The sequence below is a fragment of the Amaranthus tricolor genome, chromosome 6 (assembly GCF_026212465.1).
Source record: "Amaranthus tricolor cultivar Red isolate AtriRed21 chromosome 6, ASM2621246v1, whole genome shotgun sequence".
Taxonomy (NCBI): Eukaryota; Viridiplantae; Streptophyta; class Magnoliopsida; order Caryophyllales; family Amaranthaceae; genus Amaranthus; species Amaranthus tricolor.
In genome coordinates this window covers 27,244,201-27,269,057 of record NC_080052.1, presented here as the reverse complement: position 1 = coordinate 27,269,057, position 24,857 = coordinate 27,244,201, and the positions used below count along the sequence as shown (strand labels likewise).

The 24,857-nt window shown below is 31.6% G+C and overlaps 2 protein-coding genes across 4 annotated transcripts; both read right to left on the bottom strand.

Moving 5' to 3' along the window:
• Positions 1 to 11,307: 11,307 nt before the first annotated feature.
• Positions 11,308 to 17,899, bottom strand: LOC130815183 (ankyrin repeat domain-containing protein 2B-like). Of its 2 annotated transcripts, none has more exons than XM_057681567.1 (9): positions 17,742 to 17,899; positions 17,145 to 17,188; positions 15,458 to 15,594; positions 15,020 to 15,226; positions 14,795 to 14,943; positions 14,494 to 14,665; positions 13,269 to 13,361; positions 11,807 to 11,946; positions 11,308 to 11,717 (listed from the first exon to the last, which is right to left on the bottom strand). In XM_057681567.1, the coding sequence occupies exons 2-9, from the start codon at positions 17,176 to 17,178 to the stop codon at positions 11,618 to 11,620; spliced, it is 1,032 nt and encodes a 343-aa protein (XP_057537550.1). In that variant the 5' UTR covers positions 17,179 to 17,188; positions 17,742 to 17,899; the 3' UTR covers positions 11,308 to 11,617. The 2 variants fall into 2 exon arrangements, with proteins under 2 accessions (XP_057537550.1, XP_057537549.1); XM_057681566.1 differs by having other exon boundaries at positions 17,145 to 17,185; positions 17,742 to 17,893.
• Positions 17,900 to 19,649: 1,750 nt separating this feature from the next.
• On the bottom strand, positions 19,650 to 24,490 carry LOC130815213 (ankyrin repeat domain-containing protein 2B-like). 2 transcript variants are annotated; one of them, XM_057681599.1, is made up of 9 exons: positions 24,377 to 24,490; positions 23,831 to 23,874; positions 22,466 to 22,602; positions 22,027 to 22,233; positions 21,797 to 21,945; positions 21,512 to 21,683; positions 20,509 to 20,601; positions 20,113 to 20,252; positions 19,650 to 20,022 (listed from the first exon to the last, which is right to left on the bottom strand). In XM_057681599.1, the coding sequence occupies exons 2-9, from the start codon at positions 23,862 to 23,864 to the stop codon at positions 19,923 to 19,925; spliced, it is 1,032 nt and encodes a 343-aa protein (XP_057537582.1). In that variant the 5' UTR covers positions 23,865 to 23,874; positions 24,377 to 24,490; the 3' UTR covers positions 19,650 to 19,922. The 2 variants fall into 2 exon arrangements, with proteins under 2 accessions (XP_057537582.1, XP_057537583.1); XM_057681600.1 differs by having other exon boundaries at positions 24,372 to 24,456.
• Positions 24,491 to 24,857: the final 367 nt, after the last annotated feature.

Sequence of the window (24,857 nt, the reverse complement as noted above, 5' to 3'; positions counted from 1 at the left end):
GTTCGAATATTTATAAGGCCGTATGTGAGTTTTTACTATTTAGAGACCGTCCATTTGAAAGACATCTTTCAAACTCAACCCATTAAGACTTAATGTCTATTTTTACTCTTCATTTTTCTTTATAGGTCGACTTAATTAGAGATGGATGGTTTCTTTAAGAGACCATCCAAAAGACCATCTCTCACAAGACCTTATAAACATGAACTGACCTTATGAACATATAAAACAAATTCACATTCTTATAGTTATTTATATTTGTATTTAGAATTTTAATGAAAATTTTTATTTTAATTAAATTAATATAAAAAGAAATATGTAGATGAGAACTCGAAAAAAATTGAAGGCCCTTTAGCGAGTCCTCTCACTGGACATCCTAAGACCCTTTGGCCTCTGTTCATGGGCAGAATATTTCTTACCTTGTATCATATGAAATAGTATATCAAAAAATAGATATTAAGTACCATAAATAAAAAATACTAGCATTAGAAAATAGTGTTGATTCAATATATCATAATTTATTTTAAAAGTCCGTTTGATTGACATAGACAAAATCTCACTAAAAATTTTTATTTTCTTGCAAATTACTTCTTTTATCTGAGTTCAAAGAAATTTTTTATTTGTTTTTTTAAACACTGAAATTTGCAATTTATACAAGAATTCAAAATTACCAATATCTATTGGTAGTTGAATTTTTACATTTGCTGGTAAATTTCTAATTTCTAATTTTATTAAAAAAGCAAAATAAAGTTTTAAAATAATTAAATACATTGAGTTGAATCAAGCAAAATCTAACTTAATTACATTTTATTTATAAATTAAAATGAAATATAAATAAAGACACCATTGGTTAAACAAGTTAATTTAAATATGAAGTGTTTTAATTCTTAAGAGTTATTTCTCTTTTTAAGTAATTTATATTTTCTAGGAATTGTTAATTCCCAAGGGTTGGGTATGTTTTTTTTATAATAACATAAAGCGACAATGGAGATGTTAGAGAATTAGATCCGATTCCATTGTTAAGGACGATCAAGGACTTAAAATTGCTATAAAAATAATTGACATAATTGTATATTTATTGAATTCTTATGAGTTTAGTTTAACAATATCTAATCAAAATATCAACTTTCTATGGATATAGAATTCAATGACATATTAAAAGTAGTTGATTAATGATTTTAGTTTATTATTATTTTTAAACAAATTACAACCCCTTAGTTTGTATGTTATTAATTTTAATCTATAATTTATTTTGTTTAAATTTTATTTAATTCGTCTCAATATGAGTTTTATTTTTATTTTGAAACTTAGTTGCTTTTCACATTTTCATGAGGTCTTATAGTGAGTGTTGAATGTAAAACTTTATTTTAATTCCTAAAGTTGCTTGAATATTTATAAGGCCATATGCTGAGTCCTTGCTACGGACCTTATGAACATACATATAAAAGAAATTCACATTCTTAAAGTTTCTTTATATTTATATTATTTTAAATTTTAATGAAACTTTTTAATCTAATTCCATTAATATAAAAAAAATAAAAAATATGTAGATAAGGACTCATAAAATTAAAAGTCCTTAGTGAGTCCTCACAGTGCACATCCTAAGACCCTTTGGCCTCTGTTCATGGGTAAAATATTCCATACCTTGTATAGTTGTATCATATGAAATAGTATATTGAAAAATAAATATTAATTTCTATAAATAAAAGATACTCGCATTAGAAAATAGTATTTATTCAATATATCATTATTGAATCAACACTATTTTCTAATGCTAGTATTTTTTATTTATAGAAATTAATATTTTTTTTCGATATACTATTTCATATGATAATTTTTCGTGTATTGAAAATAAAATCAAATGCATAGTACTATTCTCTATCATAAATAATTAAAAATTCATTAGTAATTCAATTATAAGTAGAAATTATAACAAGTTATGAAAAACTAAATTAAACATAAAACACATCAATAGTCGTGAAGGAAAAACATAATTAAGATAGCAAAACAAAGTTGATATTTTATTATTAAATGAAGCACTCCAAATGCAAATAATAATCAACAGAAAAACTTGATACGATAATTATGTGCAGAGTAATTTAATTAAATTCAAGGAGAATTATGATGAGACTGTCTTATATAATAATTTGTAAAATTAAAGATAATAACATAAAGTATTAATAGAGATGTCAGGCAAATTAAATCTGATCCTATTGTTATAGGAGACCAAGGATTTAGAATTGTTACAAGAATAATTGACATGATTGTATATTCATATGTCCACAAATGTCAAAATAAGAGTGAATGATGAATAGTTATTTAAAAAAAAATAGAGTGTATACCAAAATAATTATTTTCTTCAAAAACATGTATTTTGGTTTTTGATAATCTTTATTTTTTTTTCCTATCTTCGCTTAAATGGTAATTTTACTATTATTATTAATAAGATACCTTTTAAAGAAGGATATAAAAAAATAAAAATTATAAAAATCAAAAGTGAAAAGACATGTCTTTTCACCAAGGGATGCCAATACCAAGCATACATCCATCCACCATACTATTTAAAAGGACATGCATGGAAGTTGAAACAATGTAGACAATTATCATTTTTAAGTTTAGAATTTACTGTCAATTTCTCTAATCATCAATCATCAATCATCAATCATCAATTATCATCATGGATGAATTTAATATCTGCGACTTCTATACGATATTGTCCATTATTTTTATAACAATGCTCATTTTAGGTCTACCCTTAACTATGAGTCCGGGTCCAATTGGCCCGCCATCTCCATTAATACTTTGTATCATACCTATTGTTCTTATTATTATTTTTCTTATTCTTCACCATAATTCTCTTTGAATTTAATTAATCTACACATAATTTTTGTATCAATTAGCTTCTCTATTGCTTACTATTGTTTGTATTTGGTGTACTTCATCTATTAATAAAATATCAACTTTGGTTTTGCTATCGTAATTATGTTTTTTCTCTACTAATGATGTATTTATGTTTGATTTAGTTTTTGAAATTTGCCTCTGATTCTACTCATAATTTTATCACTAATTAATTTTAAATTCATACTAATATTAGGGATATTCATTTTGAGAATTTGTGTTAAACTTTCCGAGATTGCTTCCTTTATCGTGAGATCGAGTCCATACAATTTGTGTTTAACCTCATTCTCATAGAGCTAATCTTTTGAGAGATTGTCTCGTTGTGAGACGACTTTAAAATAAGGAGCTTATATGGTAATAATTGCATTAATTGAGTTATATAGTTCATATTTAAAGAGCGTCTCTAGATAAAATCGTCTCACACAAGAATTTGTGTAAGAAAAATTATAAAAACAATAAGTATGATACAAAGCAACAATAGAGATGGCAGGCCAAATTGACCCCGACCCATAGTCAAGGTCATACCCATAATGAGAATTGTTACAAGAATAATAGACAACATTGTATAGAAGCCACATATATTAAATTCATTCATGATGATAAATTATGAATGATGATTAGAGAATTTATTAATGAACTCTAAACTTAAAAATAATAACTTTCTACATTGTTTCATCTTTTTATTTGAGCTCAGTTATATCTACCTAATGGGTAATTCACCCATATCAGGTGTCAATTGATGAATGCATGCATAGTATTTGTATTCTTTATAAAAAGACACTTTTTTTCACTTTTGGTTTTTATAATTTTTAATTTTTTTTATATTCTCCTTTGAATGGTATTTCACTATTAAATATTAATAGTGAAATACTATTAAAAGTAAGATAGGAAAAAAATAAAGATTTTTAAAAACCAAAACCCATGCTTTTAAAAATAGCTAGTCTTGTATGCGATCGTCTCACCATGAGACGAGTTCATATAATAGCTTATTTCTTCAATTAATTACTTTAAGATCATAAGTATTGTTTTAAGGTTATTATGTTAAATTAGGCTGGACTTATTGTGAATGCCAGCATATTAACGGGGGGACACAAGTGCACACACTTCATAAGCCAAGGAGATATATACCATCCCAAAACTATATGGCAATGGGAAGAAGGTCTCTAATAGCTTATAAAGCGTGCACACCATTTTCAATTTATCGATGTGGGATAACTCATCCCAATATATTAGTAATCATTTTAAGACTATAAAAATGATTATATTAAAATTATAAGTGATTACTCTAACATTATAAGTGATTATTTTAAGACAAAAAATTATATATTAGGCTAGCACAATAGGCATGGTCTCACCATGAGACCATCTCATATAAGAATTTGTGAGTAAATTTAGATTGGAATTGTTTTAATTCTTAAGTATTATTTCTCTTCCATTGAAATTTACTATGATTATTTGTTTCGCACAAGTGATTTTTATTTTCTACTAATTGCTAACTCCCAAGGTTTGGGTATGTTTTTTTATAAAAGAAAATTTGTATTACCAAAGAGTAATAAGAAAATGTAGGTATAATACTATTAGTGTTAAATGGTGACTTTTAATAAACAATGATACGCTTAGAGTGATATTAGTATATTACGTCGTTTCTTTATTATTTGATCTTTTGTTGCTTTATTTTCTTAATTATAATAGTATACAAACTCATACAATGCACAAAATTTATCGATATGAAAATACCTATAAATAAAAGACTTAAATAATCAAATGCTTCAAAAAGAAAACTTTATGAAATAGCAAAAAAAATCACCTGAAGAAGACAAGACGGCTAGCAAGGATGTACAAGAATGTGAAAGGTGACCTGAAATTGGAAAAAACAAGTTACTACTATCAGAATTGCATATTCAGTGGGTGCTCAATTAATGCAAAAATTATCTAATATAAATAAAAAAATTCATAAAAATATAAAAAAAATTATAATGTTTTTAATTCACCCTATTATAAAAATGAAATTTAATGTTCTATTTCGACGATTTTTCATATCTTGAAATCGGCGAGTAATAAAATCATTAGGAATACTACAGAATACATCTCTCTCAATAAAAGTTATCATTTATCAAACAATTAACGAATACACATGTACTAATGAACGAATACAAGTTTAGTGGTTAGTAGAGGCTATTAATTAATGAATACACTTAAATTCAAAGAAATTTAGTAGTTTATTTGTTTAAGGGCGCACGACTCATCTATAGTCTTTGATCCTAGGTCGATCCTCACCATTTCCTTACAAACATGTATATTTTGTTCAAAACAATAGACAGGCACCAAAGCTAGCTGGATCCGGCCATGACCATAGGAATGTTTCTAAACAAACCCTTAAAATTAAAGTTTAATGGGGTTTAGAATAAGTAAGATGTTGATTGCCAAAGCTTAGAGAGATAAAGACTAAAGTGATTGATGTGAATATGCGACAACGCTAGAAATTCTTAGTTCTTACCTCGTAAAGCGGAAGTCGAGAATTTTGATCAAAAATTTATAATGAGACAATTTTATTCTGAGACATTTTTATTAAACTGATTCAATATACAATTAATATATTAAAGTAAAAATTTATAATTTTAAAATAATTTCTTACATGTACAATTTTAAATTAGAGTTATCAATTAAAAAAATATATTAATTATAAGACTCGATGCCGTTGACATCATTAGGTAACACCAAGACATGACGTTAAAGGAGAAATTTGGACTTTTGTTGCGTTAGACCCATTAAGAGCGAAATGGCCTAATTGATGATTTGAACAAGTACGTATTTTAATTCATGTATATATTATTTTTTACATTTTAAAGAGACCTAATAATTCATTAAAAAAATATCATACGACATCTATAAAAGAAAAACACTTAATCAAATATATAATAATTTTAATCAAACAAAAATCTATAACGTAATGTATATTAAGGAGTTGTGAAATGAAAATAATACTAAACACAAAGTTTCGTATGAGAAGGTCTCACCGTGAGACTTGAGTTATACATGTTTTAAAAAGCCTAATAATAAAAACTTTTAGTATAATGAACCTTTTATATGAAATCGTTTCACGGTGAGATGATCTCATACAAAATTAGCTGAACACTAAAATGTAAAATCCATGAATAGTGAATAAAAGGGAAGGGGATGCCCAGGATGAAGGACATGCAACAGGGTAAATGGTTACTATGATTTCAATAATGATATGCAATTTAAAAGGTCAATAGAGATTATAACCTTATTGCCCAAACCAATTGAATATGTTTGTGTTTAGGATTTTCTTTGGTATATGAAAATGAAAATGAACTCTTTGAGTAACTAGAATATATAGCAGAGAAAAAGAACAAATAAAGTAAGAGACGATTTCATATGAGAAAATCATAACTACAATCATAAAAGGATATCAAAAAATCATCCAAAAAACGAAAATTATAATCAATTACCAAATTATGAAAATAAACATAAAGCAACGCGACGTTTGACTTATTATTAAAAAATAGAAAAGAATAAGGGGCCTTTTGTAGGTGGTAGTTGGGGCTTGGGGGTAGCTATTTGTTGTCTAAATAATTGTTAGAATGTGATAGTTGTAGTTGTATAATTGTAATTGATATTTAGTTGTTTAATTAGTTGTGTAAATTATTGTTGTTTGATAAAAGTAACGGTTAAGGTAGCTTTTTTGTTTATCAAATGTAGCGAAAAATATAATAAAAACCTTTAAAAGTTATCTTTGATTTTGAAATGCTACAAATTGTAACGTTATGAAAAATAGTTACTTGCGCCAGAAAAGCTATCTAAATTGCTACTTTACCGAATAGTGATAGCAATTTTTCTAAAATAGTTTTTTAATCTCATTAAACCACTAATATCTAATTAAACTGCTACATTAAACACGCCTTAAGATAATATATAAAATTATTATAGAGAGTCTCACCATATTACAACAAATAAAAACACAAAATGATAGCAATTTGGTCGTTATAGGCGTATAGACCAAATTGCTTCTATTCTGGTCAATTTGGTCTGTTGTTATAGGCGTATAGCGACTAGATTGCTACTAATAGTAAAATAGCAATCTGGTGTAAATTGGCGACCATACAACATTTGGCAGCCATTTATCACAATTGGCGACCAGACAAGTGGTAGTAAAGTGGTAGATAAATAGTAACTAATTAATTACAACCACCTTTCTGACCGTATATTATAAATATATTTTTTATAGATCATGTTGGCCACACTAAATCGTCCTTGAAACCATTTCCAAAACTAATTTCCCTCAAGCATGAAACAATTCAATGCTACAAAGAAAATGCAAGAGCTATGAATTGAATCCAACCCTCTTGCAACAAAGGCAAAATACAACATTTCAACTACTAGGCTACAAGCTTTTTATTAATTATATATACATATAAATCAGTAATGAGTTATACTTTAATATTAGTCGTATTAGTCTATAGTCTATTAGATGTATTGAATTTATGACTACTTTACGACCAATCAACAACTAACTTTAGAAAACAAACTTAATTCAATAATCTAGAAAAATAAGAAAATGAAGAGTGAACACCATCTAGTCTCAAAGTGGTCGCGGATTATGACTATTTGGTGTCTAGTCAACGACTAACACTTAAAAGACAATATAAAATATAATATATAAAGGACGGTTGTCAACTTATCATATGTCCATCTGGTCACAAAGTAGTCGCCATTTGCCACCAGACACTAGCGACTACCCATGCTTTGGTCTCCAACTAATCAAAAATGACGAGCGCCACGTTTTGGTCGTAGCATCTGGTCACCAATGGCGACTAAATCGAGGTAATCAGAGTTTTCATGTTGTAGTTTAACATTTATATGTAATGTGGTTTTGCATCTGTCCTTATGAACAGAAGAATATGCAAATTTTGTCCAATAAGATTTATGAGAGCCAACTCGTCCTTCAATCAATCGAATTACGATTTAGATCATATGATGGATCCTTAAATCGAAGCAAATCAAAATTAATCAGAATCATTGTAGGATCGCTTATCATCAACCCATTCTACATGCAAATTGTTTTTGCTTTCCTTATTTCTTTTTTCGTTTGTACTTACAATATTATGTAAGCAAAATATAATGACAATATTTTTTAAAAAAATATATAAATATAAAATAGATATATTACACATGATAATACTAGCACCCAACTTTGCTAAAACGCCAGTAGTAGAAAAAAAAATTTTCAATATTCACATCAAACTTAAAATTTATTCACCTCATAACATGAAATGATAAAAATGCCCTTAATTTTAAATTTTTTTATTATTATGGTGTGAATTAAAGTAGGGTGTTTTTGTTATTTCATGCTATTCTGAATAAATTTGAACTTGAATGATATTTTGTGAATTTTGGAAAGTTGTGCTACCACTAGGGTTTAAATAATGATGGGTGTCATTATGTGGAATATTCTTAAAAAATATTACTTTTTATTCTTATCCGTTTTATATTATTTTTTATTATTATTCTTTCATATATTTTAAAGAATAAAATAATTGTATTACATGCTAATATATGTGTAGTACTTTTTGTTATCTTATAATTCAACATTTGTTTAAGATTGGCAATTTAGTTTTGTCTTTTATGATTCTTGATCTCACAAATGAATTAATTTTAAGAAAAATTATTTAAAATAATTTAACTATTGTCATGTAGCTCAAAATAAACCTCACTATTAAATAATTCAAAATGATCCCAATTGAGCAAACACAATAATAATTATAAAATAATCATATTTTACTATTCACCAAACAAAATATTTAATATTAATTTCTTTCACTCACAATTTACTAATATCTCAGGGTTTTTTTGTGTTAAAATATTACAAAATAATCCCGTCAAAGCGGGCAAACTTGATAACATTAGGCTCACTAATACTTTTTAGAAAATTTGAATCAAATAAGCAAAAATTATATAAAATTTTCTAAAACTAGGCATGAGGGAACCTTGTATCCCAAAATAAGCTCGAAATACCCAAAACTATGGTTTTATTCTATTTGTTATTACTAACAGTAAACAAAGAACAAAGTCAACTAAATTCAAAGACTTTGTTCGTTGTTACTAACAGCGAACAAAGATGTTCGTCAATAAAAGTCAACATCTTTGTTTCCACTTACTATGTGGAAATAAGAATGTTTGACTTTTTTTTAACCAGCATCTTTGTTCGTTGTTATTAACAGCGAACTGATGCATTTTATAAATTGTTCCAGAATCATTTTAATTCATTTCCCCCTAATAGGGAATAAAGATTTGACCTTGTTTAACCAGGGCTTCCTTTGCAACCACAGCTTTGAAAATTTTATGCTTATTTTGGGATTTAAGTTTTCCCCATGCCTAGTTTATGAATTTTTTATATAAACTAGTATTGTTGCCCGTGCAAAACACGTTAGTATTAATTTGACGGTTTATATAATTACACATTTCTTTTATCCACTTACTAAAAGTGAGATAAAAAAAAAATAACAACGTAATTGACGAACACATGTGAATTTAATCTTAAATAAACATAATTGAACAATGAATATGTACATATCAATATCAAATGATTTGCAATATATGTCATTTTTCTAACTCAATACAGTTGCATAATACATTTAGTTATATGTATGGAATGCATAACAATTTTCTAACAAAAAATATGTACATGTCAATATTAAAATTTTAATGAAGAAACTTTATTAATTAAAAAATTCTTCAATATAAAAAAGCAAATATATGTTCCAAGAAATATTTAAAATAACATATTTAATTAGGATATATCACTCACATATTAAGGAATAAGTTAAATTTAAATTTGGAAAGATTTATTTCATATGGTAAATTTTTATAAGAATGTCATATGGAATTTTACAGTCTTTTTTTGTTAGATTGTATGGCAAATTTTTATAAGAATGTCATGTGAAATTTTACAGTCTTTCTATTAAATTGTGTGATTTTATTAAATAGTATGATTTGTTTATTTTGTTCAAATTTTCTACTGTTTAGTGGCAAACCCAACCCATTACCATCCAATTTTCTAGATTACATAGTTCGAAATATCCTATAGCCAAATTATCCAATTCGGAATATTAGGTATCGGTATTTCAAAACTCCAATAAATAATCCAATTTTTTGAAAACCAGATCATTCGAATCGGATATCGGGTTCAAAACCAAATACTGGATCCAGAATCGAAACGAGTATTTGAGAAACAGAATATCAGATTTTTATTTTTTATTATTTTTTAATTATAAAAAGGGTAAAGGGTAATGGACACTCCCAATATCCCGCACAAGGCAGGGTCCGGGTGGGGAGTTTTCTTTTCCCTGAAAGATACGGACAAATCATACCCGTTCCCCCAAAGAGGGAGTAAAGAGAGATGCGCGCAGTCAAGAAACCCCCCAAGTGATACCTGCGCCCAGTATACATATTCCGATGGCATTTTTGTAAATAATTGGATATTTTCAAAAAGGCGTACATAGATGCTTAAATACATGTTCGGATGACATTTCTGTAAGTATTATAAACTTTTTCCTTTACAAAAATATGTGCACCCCATAAGATATTATGTACACCTGTTGCCACAATATATATATGTCAATCTGATTTTCAGTTTTCACCAATTTAATTGTTTTCACTTGATATATGCGCCGTGCGTGTACGTGTTAGCGTGTTTTTATATATATAAATACCAATGTCAAGGTAACAACTTCTAGAATAATGAAAACAAATTCACTGGATGATTAATCAAAATGTATGGTAGAGAAAGAGAACAAATAAAGTAAGAGATAATTTAAATTCAGAAGAAAAAAATAAAAGTTCAAAAAAAGTAAGAGATGATCTTGTTATAGGCTATTATGACTATAATCATGGGAAAATATCAAAAGACTTTCCCAAATCAAATGATAATAGTTACCAAAAATCTAAAAATAAATATAAAGCCACAATCATTTTAACAGATTCAATTTAAGAGTTTGCCTTGTTTGGACTTAGTACATAATAAATAATATACATTCACCAATATTAAATTTAAGGAGTATAAGAGTTAACTATGCAAAGTGTACGATGGTGAAGAAGTGCTAAAGGAATGACACACAATAAATCCAAGTCTAGGTTAGACTTAATTTTAAGATAAAACATTAAAGTACAATTGACAGATGTGTAAGATTTAGAGGTATTCAAAACAAACTCAAGGACTTCATATTTACCCGACCTTGTAATTGAATCCGAATTAACGCGACTTCAAAATGAATTTAAAATTATGTAAAAATTAATGCAAACTCAAAACCCAATTTTAAATCGACCCGAAATACGCAACCCAAAATCGACCCGATAACCCAAATAAACACCTTTATTTGTAGTTATTGAGTCTTCTAAAGAAATCAGCAGAATTGTAACATAGAATTTATTGCCGTCAATAACAGATACAGCAGAAACCTTAAACTTTAATTCTAAACTCTAAAAAAAAGGATTCTTTCTAGCAATTGTCTGAATCCATAACATTATCTAAGATCAAGTGAAATGAATTACTGGTACACACTAAAAACATATCAGTAAAAACAAGTCAAGGAAAATTTTTGAATAATCAAGACGAACAATTTTTTATTATAGCATAGATAAACATATGAACCAATATACCAAATATCGAACTGCACGCCAGTGAATCAATCAGCCATCAAAATTACAGGAATACATCTTTCTCCAGCAATTTGAGCACCTCCTGTTGATTGTTCAGTTTAGCAACATCGATGGGAGTCTTTCCATCGAGGTTTTGGAGAGTACTGCGAAAAGCATATTTTGTATTATAAGCTGCACAAAAACCCGACTTCTAGAGAGAAAAGGATCAGAAAGGATGTGATTTCGGACTTACACAGCAGCGCCATTCTTCAGGAGAAGCGCTACACATTCTTCCCTCCCATAACCAGCTGCATAATGAAGAGCGGTGTTTTTGTTTTTATCTAAAGCATCTACTTTAGCTCCAGCCTCGAGAAGAATCTGAGTACACTTAGCCTGAAATGCATAAGTCCTGTTAGATCATGGGCATAGCCAAGGCAAAGATATGTCACCAATGAACTGCAAATCAGAATGACGCACAGCAAAGAATGCGACAATTAAAACTTGCAAACCTAATGGCAGCAGTTCAGTGTTTTCAACTCATTTTGTACGAAAAATCCCAGGGACAAACGACAAAGTTCTCACCCAATATTGTTTAAGTCACCTTTACTACTATCTAGAACCTAAACTAAAAACTAGGCAGTTTCTCTGTACACATTTCCTAAAAGTTTTAATTTGATTCATCAACCCAAATTATTACCACAAAAATAACAAAATCATATGCATCTGTCAAGGTGGTCCACTTAAATTGAGCCAACAGTGCTCAACCACCCACCCTAGCGACAAAGAGCTTGTCGACATGAACGACTTAAGGTTGAAAGTGGAACGTCTTAAAAAGAGAGCATCGGCGCAAGACCAATAGGACAAGCAATGCAGGTTTCAGTCTTCATACTGAGATATACAACTGGTAATTTTGTTTTAGGGTACACCTATTTTCCTTATATTCTTAAGGAGCAGAAAAGCCTCAGGGACATATGTTAGTCTCTAAACTAATCAATGATGGTCTTTTTAATAAAAGAAGCAAAATGTAAGCTTGACAAAGATAAATACTGAAAGGTAATAACATATATGAAACAGAAATTCCCACTATTTCTTAAAGAAGCAATTGTACATAGAACAAAGAAGCAATTGTAGAGTACAACAATTGTACAACAATTGTAGAGTACGTGAAGTTGAATTTCTTAAAGAAGCAAAATGTAAGCTTTTTGATGCTTCCATAGAACAAAGTAGCAATTAGGTATGGTTGTATGGATGAAATATCAACATAGCAAGCTTTACTAACCCATTAGCCAGAGTCAAAGGATCATTCTTACAAAAAACGGCGTCACTTGTACATTTTTTATCATGATTTTATCTTTCTTATGAGTATAGTGTAGGGTGCGGAAAGGGGAGGGCTAAGGAAGGCGTCACTTGAACATAATATAGGGAATTAGGGACTAAGGAGGCACAATCTAGCAATGATCGTTGGTAACAAAAACAACCATTTGATAAAACCCAGATAACCTGAGAGTAGGTAAAAGTTTGAAGCATAAGATAATATTATAGAAACAATACTTATCCTTAACTACCATGTCAGGAGACAGGAATAGATGAAGCTAAATGAATTGAGTATGTCTCCTCCCTAGCACATGGGAGTGAAGGTGGGTAGCACTAAAAAAGAAATTTGCATACAACCAAAAGCACAGGATGCATTTATTTAGCCTACAAAGTTACCATACCTCACCATATCCACAAGCAAAGTGCAACGCCGTCCTGCCTTCAGAATCCTCTTCATCTTTGTCAGCGCCAGCTGCCAAAGCATTCTTCAAACCCTACAATGTATAGAACAAAAATTTCAAACCCTTAATCCCAACGTCCAACAATATATAGATAAAGAAGTTAATTTTAGTCTCCTAGAAGTTAGAAGGCGTTAAAAATAGAAAGTAACACAAGGAACATCTTAGTTTAATTGGTCTGCAAGAGCCCATTTTCATTCATCCACAGATTCATCTCCACATTTGCATTTGCATGCCAATAAACGTGAAGTAATCCAATGATTTTTTTAACTTAATAGAAGTCTAAAGAACATCTTAGTTTGATTGGTCTGCAAGAGCCCATTTTCATTCATCCACAGATTCATCTCCACATTTGCATTTGCATGCCAATAAACGTGAAGTAATCCAACGCTTTTTTTAACTTAATAGAAGTCTACAACACTACCATCTTAAAAAGAATATAATGACATGCTAGACACCAGACTGTAATGGAATGGATTTGAGGCCATTACAAGGTTATAAACTTTGTCCCATTGGTTATATGGGCAACTAATATGGGGTTTATAAAGCAAAACGGGCTCTCTCACCTACTAGACTAGTCTTTTGGATGAGTTCTCTTATTTGTTGTATAACAATGGTATTAGAGGCGACTTCAAGTGGTGGTGTTGTTTAACCGCGACCAACAAGGATCCGACTCAAAGTGATGGCTTAGGTTAAGCCAATCGTGACCAACTTGGTCATTGCCAACGAGGATGTTGGTCTTTGAGGGGTTCGAATGGAATAGAATAGATATGAGGCTATTACAAGGTTATGAGAGTTTGTCCCACATTGGTTATATGAACAACTAATGTGGGGTGTATAAAGCAAATGGACTCTCTCACCTAATAGACTAGTCTTTTTATGTGAGGTCTCTCGTTTATTCAATAACATAGACACTATTAAAAGTTAATTTTTCTACCAATATGAAAAACCCAATTGTATCTGTCTCCTATCATATAATGGCATGTACGTTATGAACTCTTCAATTCGTAAAAAGCACCAATGTCCGAAATCTTGACACTCTGACATGTTGAAGAAATTGTTAATTGATCCTCATAAAATAGCTTAAGTCTAAATACTTGGACTTCAACACATTAGCATGTCCTATGCAAAGTAAGTTGAAATAATTGAGTATGGCAATTATCTTTACCTCCACATCACCAACACTAGCAGTGTGATGAACAATTGACTCATCCTCCTCATTTCCACCTTCCTCTGACTCGTCTGGCACAGTACGTACCGAAGATGTTGCGGCTTCTCCAGTGACTGGTAGGCCCATAGCTTCCCCCAACTTTTGAAGAACGTCTTTATCATTCCAATACCTAAAAGGAACAAAGCAATATCATGTACAGAAGGAAGCAAGGACAGACAACAAAGGGAAGACAAAAGGGAGTAATACAAGCAATGAAGGACTACAATAAGAAATAACGAAACAAAATTTAAAATCAGACCTCATCATGGCAGCAGGACCACCAGTCTCAATCTCTTCCAATATGGGTTTCAAAGAAGGATCTTCCTTGATTTGTGCCATTCGTTCTTCTAGCACATCTCTAGATGCAGGATTTACCAGATTTTCGAGCATGCCAGACATTGATGGATCCTAGAAAATTATGACCAACGTGATTCACAATTCGTCTCATGTCAAGATAATGCCTCCAGTAAAATAGACAACATACCTGCATTAAAGCACTACCAAGACGTTCAGCCATGGACATAAACTGAGGATTCTCCATCACCTGCTGCATAGTAGAAAAATACTGCTGGGGATCAAATTGTGGTTCCTCAGCAGGACCACCGTGAAAGGTTTTCTGCAACTGCTCAGCCATCTGGTTGAAAGAAGGATCTTTAGCTATCTGCTCAGCCAGTTCCTTGATGCTTGGATCCTACATTTATGACATCATACACATCAACAAAAGAGTGCTCTGATATTCAGTAAACCAATGCAGAAGATCTGAAACTACAGTATTCAAGGACATGAGAAGGAAATGACACAGTGATCAACACCAATTACTACCATTGTTGAAGTCGATAAAGATACTGGTTTAAGAAAATCATGTATAGCAGTCAACGAGTATCCAAGATAAAATGATTACAAAGAAAGAAAGGACATATACATTAAGCAAGCCAGACATAGCTGAGAAATCAAAAGGATTTGGTGGCATTCCAGGTCGGGAAGCAGGAGGTGTCCCTTCTCCAACCTGTGGCTGCTCGGAGGACGCCTCTGATTTGGCATTTTTGGGCTCCTCAGCACCTATTCAAGAAAAGAATCATAATTAAACATGATGCTGCAAACGGGTAAAAAAACCAATGAGAATATCTATGCTGATAAAAATGCAAAACAAGCATATCTCGTGCATATCTAATTCATACTCCTCCCTACCTAAGACTGCTATCAATCTTTACCAGCCACACTCCACAAACACTATTCAAAACACTCCAAGAAGCAGCTTGCTGTATATCTTGGGAAAAAGTGTACATAATTATCATTAAGAAGAGTGAGCATAGCACAAATATTGGTTGTCCTCTGGAAAAATCTATCACAAACATACAGCTCAATTCCTCAGAATCTCAGTGTTGACTTGAGAAATGCCTGAAAACTTGGCACAAGGAAGATTAATCCAGAAGGTGACATAGTAGTGGCTCCCTCGTAAAATAAGCAAGAGCAGCGAACAAATCACCGCAAAGCATCCCAACTACAATTGCGAAGGACTATTAACAAGTTAACCTTCAACTAACGACATGTTTTTTCAATTACGAGTCTTTTTGCCGTCACCAATATTTCTTTATACAGAGGCTGTACGAAAGCCACCAATTCTATAAGAACTCTGAAACTCTCACTCTGTTTTCCTTTACATGCTTTTATTGAGCGTAAAGGACTAACGGCTTTGATTATTACATGCTTTTAATAATCGCTACTAAATGGTTCGAATGGTATGAAAAGTTAGTGTAATTTTGGTTTGACTATCTTATGACAAATTTAATTGCCAAGTTTATTCTCTATTGACAATCTCATTTTCTTCACAAAATTCATTTCAATGTATTACCATTTAAACATGTGGTATTAGATGGTAATGGAAAATGGTAAACAAAAAAATATTTTTATAATCAAAACTTTCATTATCATGAGATGACATGATACGTATCATAAAAATATACACTATAAATCATTCTCATTACCACCAATTAGTACTGCTAACCAAACGGGCCGTAAAGATATTGCAAAATGCAAATCAAAAAAGCCTTCTAAGGTACTCCTAGAATGAGCTTTGATCCATCGAATTAAAATCGGGAATGATTCAAATTCCATCAAATGTGACAAGCACTTAGTTTAGCTACTAAAGAGAAAGTGTGACCACCTAGATGAATAAGCCATCTAAACTCCATAGCAAAAGAATTACGAACCTAAAGTGATCATGATATCAAGATGCAAAATTCCAAAAAAGTGGCTTCACGAATATAATTGCAATCACAACTTCTGAGACTTATTACCATGTGTCTAACAAGAAAAAAAAGTATGAATGACTTCCATAACAAAAACCTAATCAAGTGGAAAACTTTGGCATAGTGTGAAATTAGAGCCACAAAGTATCAACTACGACAAAGCAATCACACAACAAAAATCTACAATCTCCACAATAAATGTTTACAAAACAAAGGAAACAAAAAATTAGGGCGCCAAGAATGTGGACTGTCTAATGGCAATCAAAACAAACTCTTAACAACCATCCATAAGCCTGTTGGTCAAATGATTTGGCCAAAAGGAATACAGATGAACAAATTCAGACGTATTACACTGCTTACCTGCTGGCACATCATTTCCTGAGTTTGACGCCATAGATAACCTTCTGAAACAAAAAAAAAAAAAAAAAAAAAGAAACAATTCAATAAATAAGGTGCACGAATTGGGATTTAATGTTCTAGAGAAGCAAACGAGAAAAAGTCAAAAAAGGATCCAACTTTAAACAGAAAGAAAAAAAAAACACATAGTAATTCCCAATTCCCAAACAGAAAGTTAACTACAAGTTTCAATTCGGCTTTGCAAAAGAAACCATAAGCACCATTTTCAGAAATTGAATTAGGGTTTTCGAATCAAAGATGTTATGCAAGCATCACTCAAAATCAGAAGTAGAAGCAATAAATAAGAAAAACAGTTAATTAAACAATTGGAATTAAAAATATCGGCTAAGATATCAACGAGAAACTACTACGTAAAACAAGAACTGATTTTTATGAAATAAATAAAATCAAGTAATCGAATAAGATGAAAAGGTCTATAGCACTTTTTTAGCATCAATTGAAATTGATGATTATGATGAATCCTAATAAGTATCATGAAGAACCCGAAATTAATGAATAAGGGGATGATAAGAGAATATAAGAGTGTAGAAAAAAGCTTACATATAGTGGCGGCGAGCAGAACGAAATGGAAGACGATGACAGCAGAGACGGGAGTAAAGCAAGGAAGGAGATGGCAGATGGGCAAAGGAAGAGATAGGCAAATCCACAAGAAAGCACCACAAAAACTTTGGCAGCGAGTTTTATAAAACTATCACGCCCTAAAACGGACTCATATTAATAGGCGATGAAACTGCTGTTATTTTAAGAGAAAAAAAAAAGGAGTAATAAACTGGCTTTTTTAATAATATTAGAATTGGGCAGCCTATATTATTTTACTATGAGACGGATTCATGCAAAGGCCTATTAATAAAAAAAAATGTCTAAATTTTCACTTGTATAGGAAGCGGATTTTTAAAAAATCATTAGAATTAAACTAGTTGAAGTTGTCTCACAGTAAGACGACCTTTATAGAAAATTACTGATTTTTTTTACTATGTAAATTTAAATGTCTCATTAGTGTTAAAATGAATTTATGAGTTGTATAGAAGTCTAAATTGCGTTCAAAATAGGTTTAGATCGAACTTAATATTGATTTCGATTGTATAAATAGGTTTCCAAACAGGTGTATAGGTCTAAAGATTCTAGATCAAACCCATTTAATTTTTTGTACTTGGAATTAGACCCAGATTAGCTCGATCTCAAACATTGGACCTTAACCCTAAATATAAGGATGGATCCAATAGGGTACTAGATGCATGTCCATCCCTATACGAGAGATCCGCTCTTTGTAAACGACTTTAAAATATAAAATTTATATCATCATAATTTCTACACAAATTTTCAAACGAGACGTATTTATATTTATTAATTTATGTATACATGTGTTTCATGAGACTGTTACATATAATAATTTATGATTTTTAAATTTTACAAACTTTTGTATAGCTGTAACACCCCAAAACCGGACTATTACAATAGCTACTAACTTGTTTTAAAAAATTAATTGTCTACTAATTTATTAAAGAGTTTAGACGATTAATTACATTCTAAAGAAATAACTTGACATGTTAGAACTTAAGGCACTATTAAAGTCTAACTGCTCGTTTGGTAGTAGATATTAAATAATGAGAATGATATTGGAAAATTAGTATAATTTTAATATGAAAATCTTTTGACAAGTTAAATAATATGCTTATTCTCCTTCAATTATCACTTTTTGTTTACAAAATTCATTAAAATGCATTACCACATGAAAAAGCGATATTAGGTGATAATAGCAAATTGTGACCAAAAATATTTTTTTATGATCAAAGTTACTATAGGAATATTATAATACATGAAAAATTACACAATAAATTATCTCCATTATCATCATTTAGTACCAAAAACCAAACGGACAGTAAAATATCACAAAATTTGAAATAGATAAGCCAAATTACTTAAAAAAAATCATAGAATAAGATTAAAATAAACTTATTTCCAAAAGTAAGTGCCTAATTCCCAAACCTAAGGTTTGATTCAAAAAAAAGCCAAATAAGCTGTTCGCACTTACTAACTGTGAGCAGAGCTGTTGGCCTTTTTTTGACCAAATCAGTTGTTCGTAATTACTAACTGCGAACAACTTGTTTGATTTTTTTGACCATTTTGCCTTTGTTCGCAGTTAGTAACTGCAAACAGCACCGAACCTGAAGTCTAGGCTAAAGGCGCTTACATTTGAAAATAAGTTGATTTTGAGCTTATTCTATGATTTTTTTTAATAATTTGACTTATCCATTTCAAATTTTCACAATTATCATGTGTTATGTCTTTATTAGTTCCTTTTTATATTTCTTTCAAAAAAAGAAAAAGTGAATACTCAATATTCTGTCGCCTCTTCAGCAGAAACATGAGTGGAATCCCCATAGTCTAAAACAAAGATTCTTTGAATCAATTGCCTAAATTCATAACATCATCTAAGACCAAGAGAAATGAAATAATTAATGGTACACACTAAAATATCAGTAAAAAGAAGAACAAATATGAATATTTGAGACCATAGTTTTTATTATAGCACACATACATAAACATATGAACTAAAATACCAAAATATCAAACTGCACGCTGAGCAAAACGAGCAAAAGCAATGGCATTGAGGAGTTCTACGGTAGAATCAGCTCATCCGTTTGCCAAGGGATGTCGTCCCCTCAGTTGCACCATAACATCATGATTAACAATGCATACTTAAACAATCTGCCATCAAAATTACAGGAATGCGTCTTTCTCCAGCAATTTGAGCACCTCCTGTTGATTGTTCAGTTTAGCAACATCGATTGGGGTCTTTCCATCGAGGTTCTGGAGAGTACTGCAAAAAGTATATTTTGTATTATAAGCTGCACAAAAACCCGACTTCAAGAGAGTAAAATGATAAGAGAGGATGCAATTTTGGACTTACACAGCAGCGCCATTCTCCAGGAGAAGTGCTACGCACTCTTTCCTACCATAACCAGCTGCATAATGAAGAGCAGTGTTTTTGTTTTTATCTAGAGCATCTACTTTAGCTCCGGCCTCGAGAAGAATCTGAGCACATTTAACCTGTAATAGAGAAGTCCTGTCAGATCATAGCCAAGCAAAAAGCTATGTCACCAATAGATAGTAAATAAGAATGAAGTCCGACAAAGAATGTAACAAATAAACTTGAAAACCCAAAGGAACGGAAGAGTATGTCTGCTTCCTAGCACATGAAATTGAACGGCAGGCACAAGGACTAATAAGCACTACTACAGAAATTTGCTTATAAGTAGAGCCACAATTTGATTTAGGATGCATTTAGCTAAAAAATTTACCATACCTCACCATATCCACAAGCAAAGTGCAACGCTGTCCTGCCTTCAGAATCCTCTTCATCTTTGTCAGCGCCAGCTGCCAAAGCATTCTTCAAACCCTACAATGTATCAAACAACAATAAAATCAAACCCTTAATCCCAACATCCTACAATATAAAGAAACAAAATCAATTTTTAGTCTCCTAGGTGTTTGAGCAAGAAAGAAGAGACATAGAGGGAACATCTTAATTTGAATAGTCGAAAAGACTCAAAAGAGCCCATTTTCATTCACCTATGTGCATTTGCACGCCACTAAAATTGAAGTCAACAAACAACTTTGTATACTTCATAATTGTGTACAAAAATCCCACCTTAAATAGAATATAAAATAAAGGGAATGCCAGACACTATTTTTTTTATTACAACGATAGGCTAAGGGAGGGGGAGAGACAGGTGAGAATCGAACCGGTAATCTTACATGGAGAGAGTGGTACTTGCTTCAACTGAGACAAGACTCGATTGTCTAAACGTGAGACACTACTAAAAGTTATTTTGTAACCAATATAAAAAAACCCAGAAGAAAAATGGCCAAAGATTTAGAGTTCTTTAGTTTTGGATTATAATGAATTATATTTAAGTGACCTATTAAATCACGTGCACTCCTTAATTGTGTAATGTTGCACATGATGTTTGCTACCAAAGGTCAATTGAAAACAACCTTCGTTAGTTTAACAAGGGAAAGATTGTGTACATTTGACCTCTCAAACCCCACCCTAGGCATGAGTCACTTAATGACATTTGAGTAATGAAATGTTGTTATATGAAATTCCAGTAGTATTTGTTTCTGTTGAGCAGTGGAAGCTATTGTCATAAACTCTTCAATTCGCTTCAAGCACCTATGTCCAAAATCTCAACAGACTGACATGTTATTGAATTTGACAATCAATCACTGAGTCCAAGACTTGTACTTGGACACATTACCATGTAAAGCGGCGAATTTAAACAACAGAGTATGAAAATTATCTATACCTCCACATCACCAACACTAGCAGTGTGATGAACAATTGATTCATCTTCTTCATTTCCACCTTCCTCTGACTCATCTGGCAGGGAATGCTCAGCAGACGTAGCTGCTTGTCCTGTGACTGGTAGACCCATAGCTTCCCCCAACTTTTGAAGAACATCTTTGTCATTCCAGTACCTAAAAGGACAAAGCAGTATCATGTAAGGAAAGAAGCAAGGACAGACAACAAAGGGATGACAAAAGGGAGTAGCTGAAGCACTATAACAACGAAACAAAATTGAAAATCCAACCTCATCATGGCAGCAGGACCACCAGTCTCAATCTCTTCCAATATGGGTTTCAAAGAAGGATCTTCCTTGATTTGTGCCATTCGTTCTTCTAACACATCTCTAGATGCAGGATTTACCAGATTTTCGAGCATGCCAGACATTGATGGATCCTAAAAAATTATTTGACCAACATGATTTCACAATTCGTCATATGTCAAGAGATAATGCCTCCAGTAAAACAGACAATGTACCTGCATTAAAGCACTACCAAGACGTTCAGCCATGGCCATAAATTGAGGATTCTCCATGACCTGCTGCATAGTAGAATAATACTGTTGGGGATCAAATTGTGGTTCCTCAGCCGGACCACCATGGAAGGTTTTCTGTAATTGCTCAGCCATCTGGTTGAAAGAAGGATCTTTGGCTATCTGCTCAGCGAGTTCCTTGATGCTTGGATCCTACATTGATGACATCAAACACATCAAGAAATTAGTGACCTGATATTCAGTAAACCATTGCATAAGATCTGAAACTACAGTATTTAAGGGCATAAGAAGGCCACAGTATTCAACACCAATTACTACCATCGTTGAAGTCAATAAAGAAACTGATTTAGGAAAATCACGTATAAGAGTCAATCAGTTAATTTATCCAAGATAAAAGGATAACAAAGTAAGAAAGGACATATACATTAAGCAAGCCAGACATAGCTGAGAAATCAAAAGGATTTGGTGGCATTCCAGGTCCGGAAGCAGGAGGTGTCCCTTGCCCAGACTGTGGCTGCTCAGTGGACGCCTCTGATTTGACATTTTTGGGCTCCTCAGCACCTACTTAAAAGAAGAATCATATAAATATAATGCTGCTAAGGGGTGAAATAACCAATAAGAACATCTTTGCAAATAAAAATGCAAAACAAGCATATTATGCATTCATATATTGTGCATAACTGCATATAGTATTCCATACTCCTTCCACTGCTATCAATCTTCATCAACTTGCATCCACAATACAGAAAACCTATTCAAAACACTCCATGAAGCAGCTTGCATATCTCATGGGAAAGCGTGCCCACAATTACCAATAAAAGGAAGCATGAGAATTAGCTGTCCCCATTCAGAAACATCTATTACAAAGACTCTAAAAGCCCAATTCCTCAGAATCTCCATGTTGGGAAATACTTGAAACCTGGCACAAGCAGGGTTTATCCAGGAAGTGACGAAGTAATGGCTCCCTCATAAAACATGCAAGACCAGCGGAACAATCACCACAAAGAATACCAACTATATTTGTAAAGGGCATTTATACTATCAAGTAGACATTCAACTATCGACACTTTTTCTTTCAATTATGAGACTCTTTGCCGATACCAATATTTTTTTATACAATGGCTGTACGAGAGCCAGAAATTCTATATGAGATCAGAAAGTCTCACACCATTTTCCTTGCTATTGCTTTTCTCAGACATAAAGGTATTGCAAAATGCAAGTAGAACACCCATCAAGGGTAATAATTTTCTACTAACCAAATCCTTGATTAAGCTTAGATCCTTGTATTAAGAAATGATAATACTGAGAAAGATATAAATGCCATAAAAAGAAAATTTTGCCTCAAAGATGAATAAGCTCGTCGAAACGCCATAGCAAAAGGATTACGAACCTAAAGCGCTCATGAGAATAAGCCCCACAAACTCCACAAAAGTGGCTTCATGAATATGATCGCAGTTGCAACCACATCTAAGATGTATAATCACGCGTCTAACAAAAAAGAAACTTACATATGACATCACCTAATGAAGTGAACTGTGGAACATTTGAACATAGTATTAGTTTAGAGCCACCAGGAACCAACTATGAGAAAGCAATCACACACCAAAAATTTACAATTTCCACAATCAAAGTTCAAAGTTCAAAGTAAACAAACGAGTATGGAACTGTGTAGTGGAAATCAGCACACTCTTAAAAAGCATCAATAGCCCACATGTAGTGACTGGAGCAAATAACTGAAAATAACCAACAGAACACAGATAAATAAATCAAGACATACAACTCGGCTAACCTGCTGGCACATCATTTCCTGAGTTTGACGCCATAGATCACCTTCTGAATCCAAACAAACAAGAACAATACATAAGGTGCTCGAATTTGGATCTAATGTTCTAGAGAAGCAAACAAGAAAACGGATCCAAATTTAGACCCTGGACAAAACCCACATAGTAATTCACTAATTCCCATACAGAGAGTTAACAAAAAGTTTCAATTTAGCTTTGCATAAGAAAAAAGATAAGCAACATTTTCAGAAATTGAATTAGGAATTCAAATTATTGTGCAATCATCGAGTAGAATAATAAATAGGAAAAAAGACCTAATTAAATAATTTCAAATGACACTAGTAACATTATTGAGTTAGAAATTATTGGAAAAATTGTCAAGGAGAAACTACCATGTAGAACAAGATTTGATTTTTCTGGTAAATAAATTAAAATCAGAATAAGAAGAAAAGATCAATAGTTCTATTGAGCATAAAATGAAAATGATGAACACTAATTAGTGTCATAAAGAAAGAAAGTGAAATTAGAGAAGAGAGAAGGACAGAAAACCTTACAGAAAAATGGAATACGGTGACAGCAGAGTTGAGCAAAGAAGCGGAGATGAAGAAGATGAAGAAGGAAGGAAAGGATAGACAAATCCACAAGAAAACCACCACAAATAAGTTGGTGGGCCCCTTTTTTGTCACTTGATCCAAATTAACATGGGTGAAGATTTGGCCCGATTTCTCGTCATTGTCATCTCATCTTGAAACGGTTTCACCACGAGACTTAGAATAAATAATTTAATTAATATAATAGACAAATTTTTTAATAAAAACTTTTATCATGAGACAATTTAATATAAATTTATCTAATATTTAATTAAAAAAATCAAATATGTCATGTGTAATTACATTTCAATTTAAACTCATGGGTTAATTATATGGACTCGTCTTACGATGAGACAGTTTCATACAAGACTTGCTAAATATAATATTAGCATATAGTCGCCTTGTTTTATGGTTGTTATTTCTATAAACGGTCTCTCTCAATAAT